The following is a 12,047-nucleotide window of genomic DNA, read 5'->3' as shown; positions in this document are numbered from 1 at the left end:
GAGATGAAGTAATGAGATGTAATGTAACCGAGATTGAAACTATACTTATCAAGTTGAGATAAGGGGAGGGGTTAGGGTGGGGTGAGGGAATAGGGAAGTTAAAAAAAAAGAATTAAGACGGCAATAGTGTATTTATTGATGACTCCCTACTCCACTTTTCAAAATATAGTTTGAAGAAAGAGTGGTTATTAGGGGGGGGGTAGAAAGACAGAGAAAGAAAGAGAAGAAAGGAGAGAGAGAGAGAGAGAGAGAGAGAGAGAGAGGAAGAGAGAGAAAAGAGAGAGAGAGAGAAGAGAGAGAGAGAATGAGAAAGAAGGAAAGAAAGAAAGAACAGAGAGAGAAGAGAAAGGAAAAGAGAAGAAAGAAAAAGAAATAGAGAGAGAGAGAGAGGGGAGCGTGAGAGAGAGAGTGATAGAAAGAGAAAGAGTACCGGAGAGGAAGAGTGCGTCTCAAAGTTGTAAAATAAAAGAAAGAGATAAACAAAAAGCGTAACAACGTTTACCTAAATGAGCTAAGCAGACAGGTAAATATGGGATTATTTGTGAACATATTTTACCATGACGATGATTGCACTCCTTGTCAATATTATTTACACGCCCTGCTTACAAGTCTATATTTACCTCTCTTTTGCTCAATTAGGTCAAACACGTTATGCTTTTTTTTTTGGTTTATCCCTTTCTTTTATTTTAAATATCTGCAGCAACTCTGAAAACGCACTCTTCCTCTCCCGTTCTCTCTCTCCGTCTCTCTCACTCTCTTTCTTTCTCTTTATATGTCTCTCTCACTCTCTCTTTCTTTCTCTTTATATGTCTCCCTCTCTCTCTCTCTCTCTCTCTCTCTCTCTCTTTTTGTTCTCTCTCTCCTTCTCTTACACACACACACACACACACACACACATATACACACATATTTTGTTTACCTATAATGGTTTCTTTTCTTACCCTCTTTTTCTCATTTTTCTAACCATAATGCAAATGTAATAAGATTTCCTTTTCTTATCTATGTGTACATGATGAAGGCTAAAGGCCGAAACATATTTATTTTTCCCAACATTTTTAAGGCCCATAGTCTCAGACAACTAAAATTTACTTGAATTGAGGTCATTGTTGAATTATATTGAAACTGCTGAAAATGATTAAACTTAAAAGTCAAAACACAATTTCGTTGTATTCTGTTATCTTGATATTGCTGACTCCATGGATTGGTGAAGTGCATGCAGCAGGAGCGGATGATCTGCCGGAGGTAAGAGTTTTATTGTGGAAATCTGTCTGCTACCCATTGGTTGACTTTATAATAATTTAAAAAGAACCTTAAATTCAGGATTGTGGTCTCAGCATTGTGAAAAGTTGGTGAGCAGGCACTGGTGCGATAAAAAGCTCAAAAATAAAGGGGAAAAAAACAAAGAGAAGACATCAAGACCAAAGAACCATAACCATACCCCCAAAATAATAAAAAGTGGCCTGAGAAATTGAATATCCACTTTCTTTATGGCCTCATGTGAAAAACTTCGCTCAATTCATTTTGGTTAAGTACAAATGATAAAAAAAGGACGACAACTTACCTGCTAGTATGAAGCTTTCAAGCAATGCCGAGACCTTCAAAAAATCACTGCAAACGATCAGAAAAATACCGATACCATATTTTTAAAAAACATTTATTTTCATTATGCACATCGACAATTGAGTCAGTTGATTTATTTGAAGAAGACGAAGAAGAAATATGTAGCCCGGGATGAAATTTAGAAAATGATGAGGAATAAAAAGTACGACCATCTCGTAAAGATGGTGCTCCTGTGATAGACAGAATGATGATCCACCAGCCCTTAGATCTGGAATTCTTGCTCACACAATATTGAATTGCATGGGCAAGAAAAGTTTCCTTATAGCCCTCTAAGTGACAAATTAGGGAGCATGCATCATGATGAAAATATTAAAAGGTGAAACAGTGTCAGACACAGCAGAAAAAATACAAGAAAAAAATATCACCCCAAAATATTATCCTGCCTCCACGGGGGATTGAATAGAAAAAAAATCCCTTTATTCATCCCATAGGGGAAATTTGTCTCTGGGGTCTAATCCAAGGGAAAACTGGAATAAACCAAGCGTCAACAGCAATGCAGCGCCGCAACTCGAGCTAGAACGAGGTGACTTGTTCAAGGCCACACAGCGCAGCGGCGGGTGATCGAACTCGGTACTTTTCTCCTGATTACCGACAGACATGCTAATGTTTTTGGAATGATCTCTTGTTGTATTTTCTCTCTGTCTAGTTTGGTATTGTTTCATACACACCTCTTCAGATTTGTTATCTTATTGACCTCTAGGCATCATTCTAACCAAGAATTATGGTTTTGAAATGAAGTTACAATTTTGTGGTTTTGTAAAGATTTGTCGGCAACTCAAAGAGATGAACGCTTGATTCCCATGCAAACACATCTAGGAAGAGTTCTTTTATATTTTTAGTTCACTCTCATTTACCCCCTACATTCATTCAACAATGATAAGGAAGTACAAGGTGCAAAGAGTAATTCGTATAAAACCGTAATAAACAGCTTCGAAAAAGATCAAAATACCAAACACGGAACGTTTCGGGCTCGAAACCTTTCTTCATCCAACAAAAAACAAAAACAATAAAGACATAAATACATTACTAAATTCCAAATCGACGACAGGGAAATTTGGTAGGTCCTCTCTGTAGAAGAAAAATCTTGGAAAGTAAATAAAAAGAAGCGTTCGGGTTCAAAATTGAGCGGAATTTAAAAAACTCATATAATTAGGTGCTGTGTATCATTTAGTAATAAACCAGCGACCTCTCCAAATGGTGGCATGTATTACTTTCCATTCACGCTACAAAACTCAGGATAATCTCAACCTCAAAATCCTGATCAGGAGCAATTTGCATTTAATGGAGAGTAAATAGAATAAATGTGACTCGTGTAAAAGGGGGACAACACAAAGTAAACAACGTTTCGGCCTTTGGCCATCTTCAGAGTTATTTTGTGTTGTCCCCTTTTATAGGATAGGCACCTTTAGCTTTTAATTTGCCTTCAATAGAATACTAAACCAAAACTTTAAAAAAATGAATTTCATGTTCATTCTATCTTTTTCTATATTTTTTCAGTGTGAGTTTGACGTAATTCTGGATCCGAAACTTCTATGTGAGATACATGAACCGGAGGTCAGACGTTTTTATCAACCGGTAAATACGATCTTTAAAAAATCTAACATTATTTCTTGACAAGCGCAAAGAGAAAACGTTTATATTCGAATATCAGAACTCATTTTAGCTTGCTCGATACAAGAAAATAAATTAATAAATTCACTAAGTTCAATAAATTATTCAACCAAATCTTTAGGGACAGACTATATATCATTTTACACAATAATTCACAATACAGACACACACACACACACATATATATATATATATATATATATATATATATATATATATATATATATATATATATATATAAATATATATATACATATTATATATCAAGAGGCCGTATGCATCTAGACGCCTACATTGTTGCAAAACGTAATGGAGTATAAGAAATGTATATTCTTTCTTGCAACTCTTATATTTATAAAATTGTTTAAAACACGATCATCAACGTTGTTTATCACGGTTACAGTATTGATCCCAGAATGTAGAGTGCGGATGTTTGATTCTTTTTGTCAATATCAATTACTAAATTTCGACAGTGGTCTACTTTCTGACTTTTAAAAATCAAACTCTTGAATTATACATATACAAAAGATTGTAATATTACAGATTAGTTTGTCACACATTTGTCAATATATTTCAGTTTAGTACATAATATTACTTACACAAGTCGATTGGCGTGATTCAGAAAAAAAATCTGTTTTGTCTCTCAAAGACAATAATATATTCATTATCTTAAATACAATATTATCAATCAACCCGTATCATATTTTTTAAATTATACATTGAATTAAAGCATGCCAAACATTCCGACACGGTACAGTTTTAAAGCGGTAAGACCTTTGTAGGATTCGTACAATTTTACGTTTTGGAATTCCTCACGAGTTTCCAATCGCTGATCAGGCATTCCAAACGTGCGACGGGAACAAAGTGTGGATTCCAAAACGTGAAAGTGCAAAACTTTCTTTACTGTAGTCCTCAAACAATTTATATTTCATTATTTCTGATTGAAAAACAATAGAAATATTTTTATGATTTCACTTTTACTGTCGATTTTTAAAAAACCCAATGAATTTAAAACGAATTATAAGCCACTTAATCCACTAACTACCCTCAAAGCGCTTTACACATAGTCCAAAGCCAACAGCATCATTGAAGGAATGGCTAGAAATGACGCCCGTGAAGCGCTGTTACAATTGATTTCGACAAAGACAATGCTATACCCGGCCAGGTATTCAGGAACCTGAGTGGGACTAGACACTTTGATTACAGGACCTTTTCCAAGGAATCAACGTTGCGCAGCCTATGATAGGACTAGAACTAGGGACCCAATTGTGCGAAGGCGACTGTCTTACCATCGAATCACAAAGCTCCTAATTTTAAAACAAATTTATTGACAGTCTGAACACATTTCCACCATGTTCAATATCTTTACAATGGTTCAATCATAATTATTCTCCTACATAGTATTCATGTGGATCAAAATCTAATTTTTTCAAGTTGCACTTTGGACATTACAATTTTTTTTAATGTTTTTTTTGTTGTTACGATAACACACTAAACGCCAGTCCAAAGCCTTGGTATTTCTTATATCCTTCTCCGTATCAACCAAAATTTTGAGGCTGAACAAGACGGAAACAAAATGAGTTGAAGGTCCAACGTTTTTAAGTGTAGGAGACGAAACTCATTCCCCTAGATGAAGGCATTAGCTTTAAGTCAAATTTTATGAGTTGAGATTAAAATTGAGCTCTAAGCGTCTGGGTCCTCTCCACATAATACCAATTTGAGACAATAAGTCACATAATACCATTTTGTTTCCTTGTTTTGGACAAACACACACACACACACACACACAGAGAGAGAGAGAGAGAGAGAGAGAGAGAGAGAGAGAGAGAGAGTTTGTGTGTACGTGAGAGAGACAGAGAGTAATCTTCTACATACAAATTAAAATTCCTTTGAAAAAAATCAAAACCAAGCCCTATACATCATTTCGAGTACACGGGATCGACATTAATCAGTAAAATGCAAGATATTAAACAAAGATGGGAAGCAAAGGCACTAACACATCTTGTCAAAAAGAATGCCGTGGACCAACATCTCATGCATGAAAGAGTCAAACGACTTGAGCCCGTAAAACTAAAAAAGATCAAATTTCTTGGCAGAGTCGAAGACTCTACAGAGAAAATTTTCTGACTTGCCTCATTCGATAAGTCCAATAAACACCAATGAAATACCCAATGGGTGCTTGGATACATTTATACGGATGTGTCTGCCACAGATCTGCCCTCTGATGACAAAACGTCGCATATGCTGATAACAACATTTTTCAGGAGAGCAAAAAAACTGTTCGATTCAATTTTAAATTCGAGGATCATTACAACTCTAATTTGAAAACACATTTCGAACCACTGTTTTTGGCCACGTTTTTCCTGAAAATTATTCGATATTTGAATCAAAAATAAGCATTTTAGAGGGGTTTCAACTTTTTGTCATATTGTAGTTGGTGTTATTTATTACATGCATTTATGACAGAACGTCGCATATGTCATATGCGACAACTCTATTGGGAGAAAATTTCTACTCTGACCACAAACCGTCGCATATGGTTACATAGGACGCTCTGTCGTAAATGATGGTAATAAAAGACGTCATAGGAAATATACGACACAGGGTGAATATATACTGGTCATGTTCAATTAGGAAACTCCTTTATTTTGGTTGGAGTGGCCTTTACATATCTGACACAAATGCCAATTCACTAACTTGACAAGAAATTACACACGTAAACATGAGCAGTAAACAGTCACATAGGTCTATAACACTATCTCACTCAGACTTTCGTCTCTTCAGTATTGCTATCAAGTCATAGATTGTTGACATTGATTTTTGTTTCTCGCTCCATATTTTAATTCTATCATGAGGACATGCTATATTCTCATACAAAAAATAATATTTGAATAAAATGGACGAAAAAGAAATGTGGTAAAAGTAAAAAAAAAAAAAATCAAAATGCAATTTCTTTTCCGGTTTTTGCCAAGTCACTGCATTTAGGTTCAGTGGGCATGTTCTCCCAAAAAGCTCTCCGGTTTAAGGGCATTAAAGGCACAAGCTTGTCAACAATGTCTTTTTTTCTTTTTAGGATTAATCCCTCGCGGAACTTTTCTCGGCTCCGCATTTTGTGTGAAATTTTTTTGAAAAAATTGAACTGTGTAAGTCAGCCTCGTCAATTTTCTTCTTAAAAAACATACTTCCACTTCCCTTACGGAATTGCACTGATGTTATGTCTGATAGATAAGGACGATCTGACGCTTTGTTTAGGGTGTACTGGTTTGTTCCTGACTCCCAGTTTGAAAAGTCTGTTATTCGCATTTGGTGTACTTCACAACCAGCATCGGCAAAGGATTCCGTGATGTCATCAAAATCACAAGGTTTCCCACTTCTGCGGTTCATGACTTTTTCAATTCTGGAGTGGGTCAAATCAGCTGCCATGAATGTGTGTCCGGGTTCAAAATATTTAATCGTGATCACGTTAGCGTTTATAAGCCTGCTGTCGTTGAGAACATATAAAAACATTGAATAAATTGTCCAATTTTTATTTTGGCCGCTGCAGTTGTCCAGCCAGATAAGGATTGAGAATCAAAAATCTGTAAAAGGACGACGCAATGTCTTCATCACGCCTTCCCGCAATTCCTTCGTGCCATACTATTGTTTGGTCTTTGGCATTCTTGCCACATTTTTTTCGGTCTCCAAGAAAAGCGAATGTTTCATTATACACACACACACACTCTTGAAGTAAAAATGGAACGCTTGAACTGCTCCATTCTTGGCAATAAAATGACTTTTTGCAAGTCTCCAGCGAATTTTGGCCTCGTTGCATCAAAAGGTGTTGTTGAATCTCGCATGTATTCAGCCCGAGCTTTGGTGTAGCGATTTTTGTGCGACAGATGCTTCCCGATTTCTTTGCAAATGTTTTCACACTTGCAATTCAGTTGATGAAATTTGTATTCGTTGCATTCCTCGCACTCTTCATTTCCGAGTTTTGCAAAGGATACATTCATCTCTTTAAAAGCTTTGTAATAAAAGCTGTAGCTGACGTGCACTTCTGATGATTTACAAAAGTCCTCGTACATATCACGAAGCGTCAGGTCTGCAGGCAGGTAACGACCAAGTGGTGCATGCTCACGTCTGTAGTGCGAAATTTTGGGCTGAAATTTATTCACGTGATTGTGAATAATTTCGTGATTAATTTTATGTTTTAGGCTGTGCTTACCCCTCTTGTCGACAGGAGCTTCGATGACATTGTTTGCTCCTATTTCAACATCCTGGAAGGCTGTGCGTATGGCCCGATCGTTCTTAGCAGAGTAGCCAAGGGTGTTCAAGAAGAAAGTCTTACACACGTTTTCGTATATCCCTTCTCCTGTTCTAAATGAGTACTTGTATGTACAAGACTTTTTTGCCTCACACCTGGGCTGCCCTTTGACTGTTCGCCGTTCACATTCAATTTTCTGAATGTGTTTCAACAGGAAGCGTTTTTGGTCTTGCCTGCTGAGTTTCCAGAAATGATCGATAATTTTCTCACAAAATGATGAAAAGTTGAAGTTACTCTCAATTGAAATAGTAGAATAAGAAAAAACGTACTTCCATAGAGCTGGTACTTAGTCATCTGACTACGAGGTGGGATGACCGGAAACGTCTGCATGCACCATTTCTCATGACCAAGATTCATAAATTCTTGTTCTATCTTCCATAATCAAAAATAATTGGTGTGGGACGAGGAATGACAAGAAGTCGTTGTATCATTCCATTCTCACGCATTTGGTTAGTGTTAGTAAAGTGACGTATTGTAACCATTTATAAACATATATTTACCACTGAACGACGTATATGGGCATATGCGACGGTTTACCAAAAATATTTCAGTTCACACTTAAAGGCTGCATATATAGCATGCGTCGTATTTATTACAAAGCGTCGCATCTAACCATTTGCGTCGTTCTACGGTAAATGATCTGCATATGCGACATTTAGTTGTAAATACAAGCTTATTCTTTTATAATTAGGTCATGTTGTATATGCAATGAATCTTATAAAATCATTATTTGAATAGATAGAGATATGGGACCAAGAGTAAAAGATGCGTCTTAGCCTCAACTTTCAGAATCTGAGAAAAAAGAAATTTGACCTAATTCTACACATGCGACGTTTTGTCATCAGAGGGCACAGATGGTCTGAAAAATGAGGGTGTAGGAATAAGCATTCAAGATAACGAAATATCCTTGGCTTTTGCTGCTATATGCATAAATTATAGAGCAGAAGTGGAAGCTACCGCCATAGCAGTAAAGACAATGACTCAGGACACAAACCATGACAGGCACATTGTATTTTTCACTGATTCTATTTCCACTTTGAAAGCGTTGGAGTCTGGTCGACTTAAATTAAAAGAAACTCTTCAGAGCATAAACTCCATTAGAACGGTTCTTCAGTGGATTTCAGCTCATTGCGGCATTTCAAGAAACGAGGAAGCTTTCAAAAAATGTTACCAAAAAGGAACAACAAAATATACAACATAAATTCAGTGAGACAAAACGAATAAATAAGACCCCTATGCAACACCAATGCGTTCTGATGATTACCCTATGCTGCCCAGACATTAACAAGTAATACTGCTTCGCCTCAGGAGAGGCCACAATAGACTTCGACAGACGCATAAAACTGATACAGTCACCGGTCTGCTCCTGTGGTGAGGAGGAGGAAGATGCATAGCATATACTGCATCAATAAAAACGATGCTCATCCGATAGAGCAGAAATATGGCCCTCAGCAACTTGTATGTCTTGTAAATGATAATCATCTGAATTTTTCAACATTGTTAGGAACGTGACACGTTTTATGGTATATTGAGTGATATTCCCTTTGGCGGAGGTCCCGTCATTGTCGGACAGTTTGATGGCTCTAGACTTGCCACAAGGGTTTATTGTTCTTGGGGTTTAGTGTTGATTTTATTCCATCTGTGTTTCATTTTCTAGATGCCTGATAGCTTGAGCTAAATTTATATTATTCTGACGCTGAAATGACATGTTCGTGATGTAAGTTTTTAAAAGCCTTAGCGCAAACAAACAAACAAACAAACAAACAAACAAACATAAAACAACTCCTTCCCCCGCAGAAAACAAAACAAAACAACCCCCCCCCTCTTGAAAAGAAAAACAAAACAAAAACAAAACAAAACAGAACAAAAAAAAAAGAACAAAAAAAAAAAAAAAAAAGAAAAAATCAAAAAGAGAGAAAAAAATAAGCACACAAAATACCCCCCCCACCCCCCCCCACCCCTTTCCAAATAAAACAAACAAAAAGTCACACGGAAAAAAAATATGATACACTTTAAATTTTTAAAAAAGGTTGGAATTATTTGTTAAGTATCACCTAGATCTATTTTGCTATTAATTCTAGCACCCTTGGGTGTAAAAACCATTTGTTCTTCTTATTCCATAGGATCAGAAATTCTGCGCATGCCCATTTTTCTCGGAGTGTATTAGCCAGGAGGTTGAAAACCTACACACGCATGGAAAGGAACTGCAGTTCCTTTGCTTCAAAAAGCCCACGTATGCAGACAAAAAGCACGAGGATATGACTATGGGATTATTAAGAGATGAAGAATTGATTGATGATATTGTTACACCATCAGGTCTTCCACAAAATAACGATGTTGGACTGTGAGTGTGCTACGACTGGGATATTCTAGTTAGCTCTTCCTCAAAGAATTTTCTGGATGAGCCTGATTTCGTAATTCTTGTCTTTTTAAATTTGAACTCCATTGGTTTTAACGGGCTCATTATAAGATTGAATGGTGGAAAGTAGTAGTAGCGTATGGCTACACCTCCAAATTATGTTTGTCGATCCATGATGTCAGGTCATCTCCGGCTTCAAAGATTGTTTCGTACCCCCCCCCCCCTTCTAATTTTGTTACTGGGCATTGCAGGACCAGATGATCGATGATTTGTCGTGCTCCTTTGCAGTATTGGTGAGTCAATGAGTCTCCATCAATAGAGGCTTTCTTTGCTGCGACCATGGTTGGTTCTAAGTCGGTTCGCGGTGACCCAGTGTTTTCTTTTTGCTGTTTTAAAGTCCGGCCAAATATCATCCACCATTAAAGTTTTTTTTTTTGTTTTTTTTTTTTTTTTACTTTAAAAACTTCAATGGTGGATGATATTTGGCCGGACCCAAACGGGTTTTATCCTGATGGTTAAGCCTTTTTAGATGATCTGAAAGGTTTTTAAATGGGTAACTATCAATTAGAAATTTTAGAATCTGGAAAAGTTGATATTTTGCCTTTTGCATTTTAAACAGTTTCGTGAAGGCAAGACTTTTAATTGCTTTAGGGTTTTCTATCGTAGACAGACATAACTCTCTCTACGCGTTTGTCAATTCTTTTTTTCACGTCAAACTGAAAGGAACTAGAAATATTCAATTAGACGAAATCATTTATACAAGAGACTTCCTCCTCTAACTTATTGGTTGAATAATTTTAGACACGTTAGATTATCATGATACATCCATATTCGCAATAAAATAGCTTTGGACAAAATTAAAAAGAGATTCATTTATTTTACTAACTAGCAGATTTAGATCACATTTTTTTCACATTCATATACAATTTGTCACTTTTCCTGTTCAACCGATAACCATTTTTAACCGGTTAACTGACGTACTCTAGAAAAACACGCATTTCAAAATTTGGCCAGAAAACTCGGCCCTCAATCGATTTTAATTACCCTTATCTTGGCAAAACAAATCTCAAATCTGGAACTTAAGGAAGACCTCGCGAGGTCACAGGTTTGAGAGATTTTTTCAAGATGATGGTCATTTAAATCGATCGATATTGAATGGACGAATTTTCTGGCCAAATTATAAATACGTATTTTTCCAGAGTATACCGGTTAACTGGTTAAACCATTTTATTTTAACTTCTATTGATTAACATTTTTATTCAAATTTTCAAAATTGCAAAATATAACAATAAATGTGGGTTCTCCTGTCTTAATATAGTATCTGTTTGTTATTAAGTATTATCTTGTATTATTATCTTCCAATATATATTGACGCGTTGGGTCCTGTAGGTAAAATACATGTGAAGTTTGAATAATGTAGTAATAGATTTTTAGCAACACCGACCGTGTCCAGTTTAGATGCATTTTTTGTCGTATCCAATCCCACAATTAATTAACAAAACAAATGTTCTTATAGGCGAGTGGATCTTGTTCATAAGTGTACAAATAGTACGAAGAATGTTTTCTCCAAGTCATGGACCATAAAGGTTAGAATCAGAGAGCTGCATGGCACTTGAGTATTTTATAATCTATTTTCTCTATTCCTTTCCCTTTTCTTCAGAATGAAACAAGTTACCCTGTGTATTTAAAAAAAGAAACATGTCAAGTTTAATAATTCAAATAAACCATTATCAAGTCATCATTTCCTTTCAAGTATTGTATCTATTTTCATTCTTTTTCATTTTCTTTTTTCATCGAAAATAATTACTCTACGTATTTTATGTTTTAAAAATATTTTTCAACCAGACATCATGGAACTTTTAACTTACTTCGGAGAAAACAAACTTACCATTTCATACTTACATACTTTGAATATCAACCAAGGTCACATCTTTTATAGATCATTATGTTTTTGGGTCGCATTTGGCAACAGCAGCAGGATCTGATGATCACATCATTAACTCATGAACATTCGCCAAATAAATGAACTTTCATCTTACACTGAGTGACAATTCATACACTTTTTCAGATATTCATCTTAAAGTATGACACTTGTTGCTCAGCAACTTGAGGCTGGCTTCCGCTGGACAAATCCCAAAATGTCGATCCCTTGGA

General features: G+C 36.0%; 1 protein-coding gene across 1 annotated transcript; it reads left to right on the top strand.

Annotated features, from left to right (window-relative positions):
* The first annotated feature begins 1,063 nt into the window (after positions 1-1,063).
* Positions 1,064-11,824, top strand: LOC144975673 (uncharacterized). Its single transcript, XM_078919863.1, has 3 exons — positions 1,064-1,242; positions 3,118-3,195; positions 9,658-11,824. Exons 1-3 carry the CDS (start codon positions 1,132-1,134, stop codon positions 9,880-9,882), a joined length of 414 nt encoding a protein of 137 aa, XP_078775989.1. The 5' UTR covers positions 1,064-1,131; the 3' UTR covers positions 9,883-11,824.
* Positions 11,825-12,047: the final 223 nt, after the last annotated feature.

The sequence above is a fragment of the Berghia stephanieae genome, chromosome 6, assembly GCF_034508935.2.
Source record: "Berghia stephanieae isolate SIO BIC M18660-M18661 chromosome 6, UCSD_Bste_1.3, whole genome shotgun sequence".
In the NCBI taxonomy this organism is placed as follows: Eukaryota; Metazoa; Mollusca; class Gastropoda; order Nudibranchia; family Aeolidiidae; genus Berghia; species Berghia stephanieae.
This window is presented reverse-complemented; position numbering and strand designations above follow the sequence as displayed.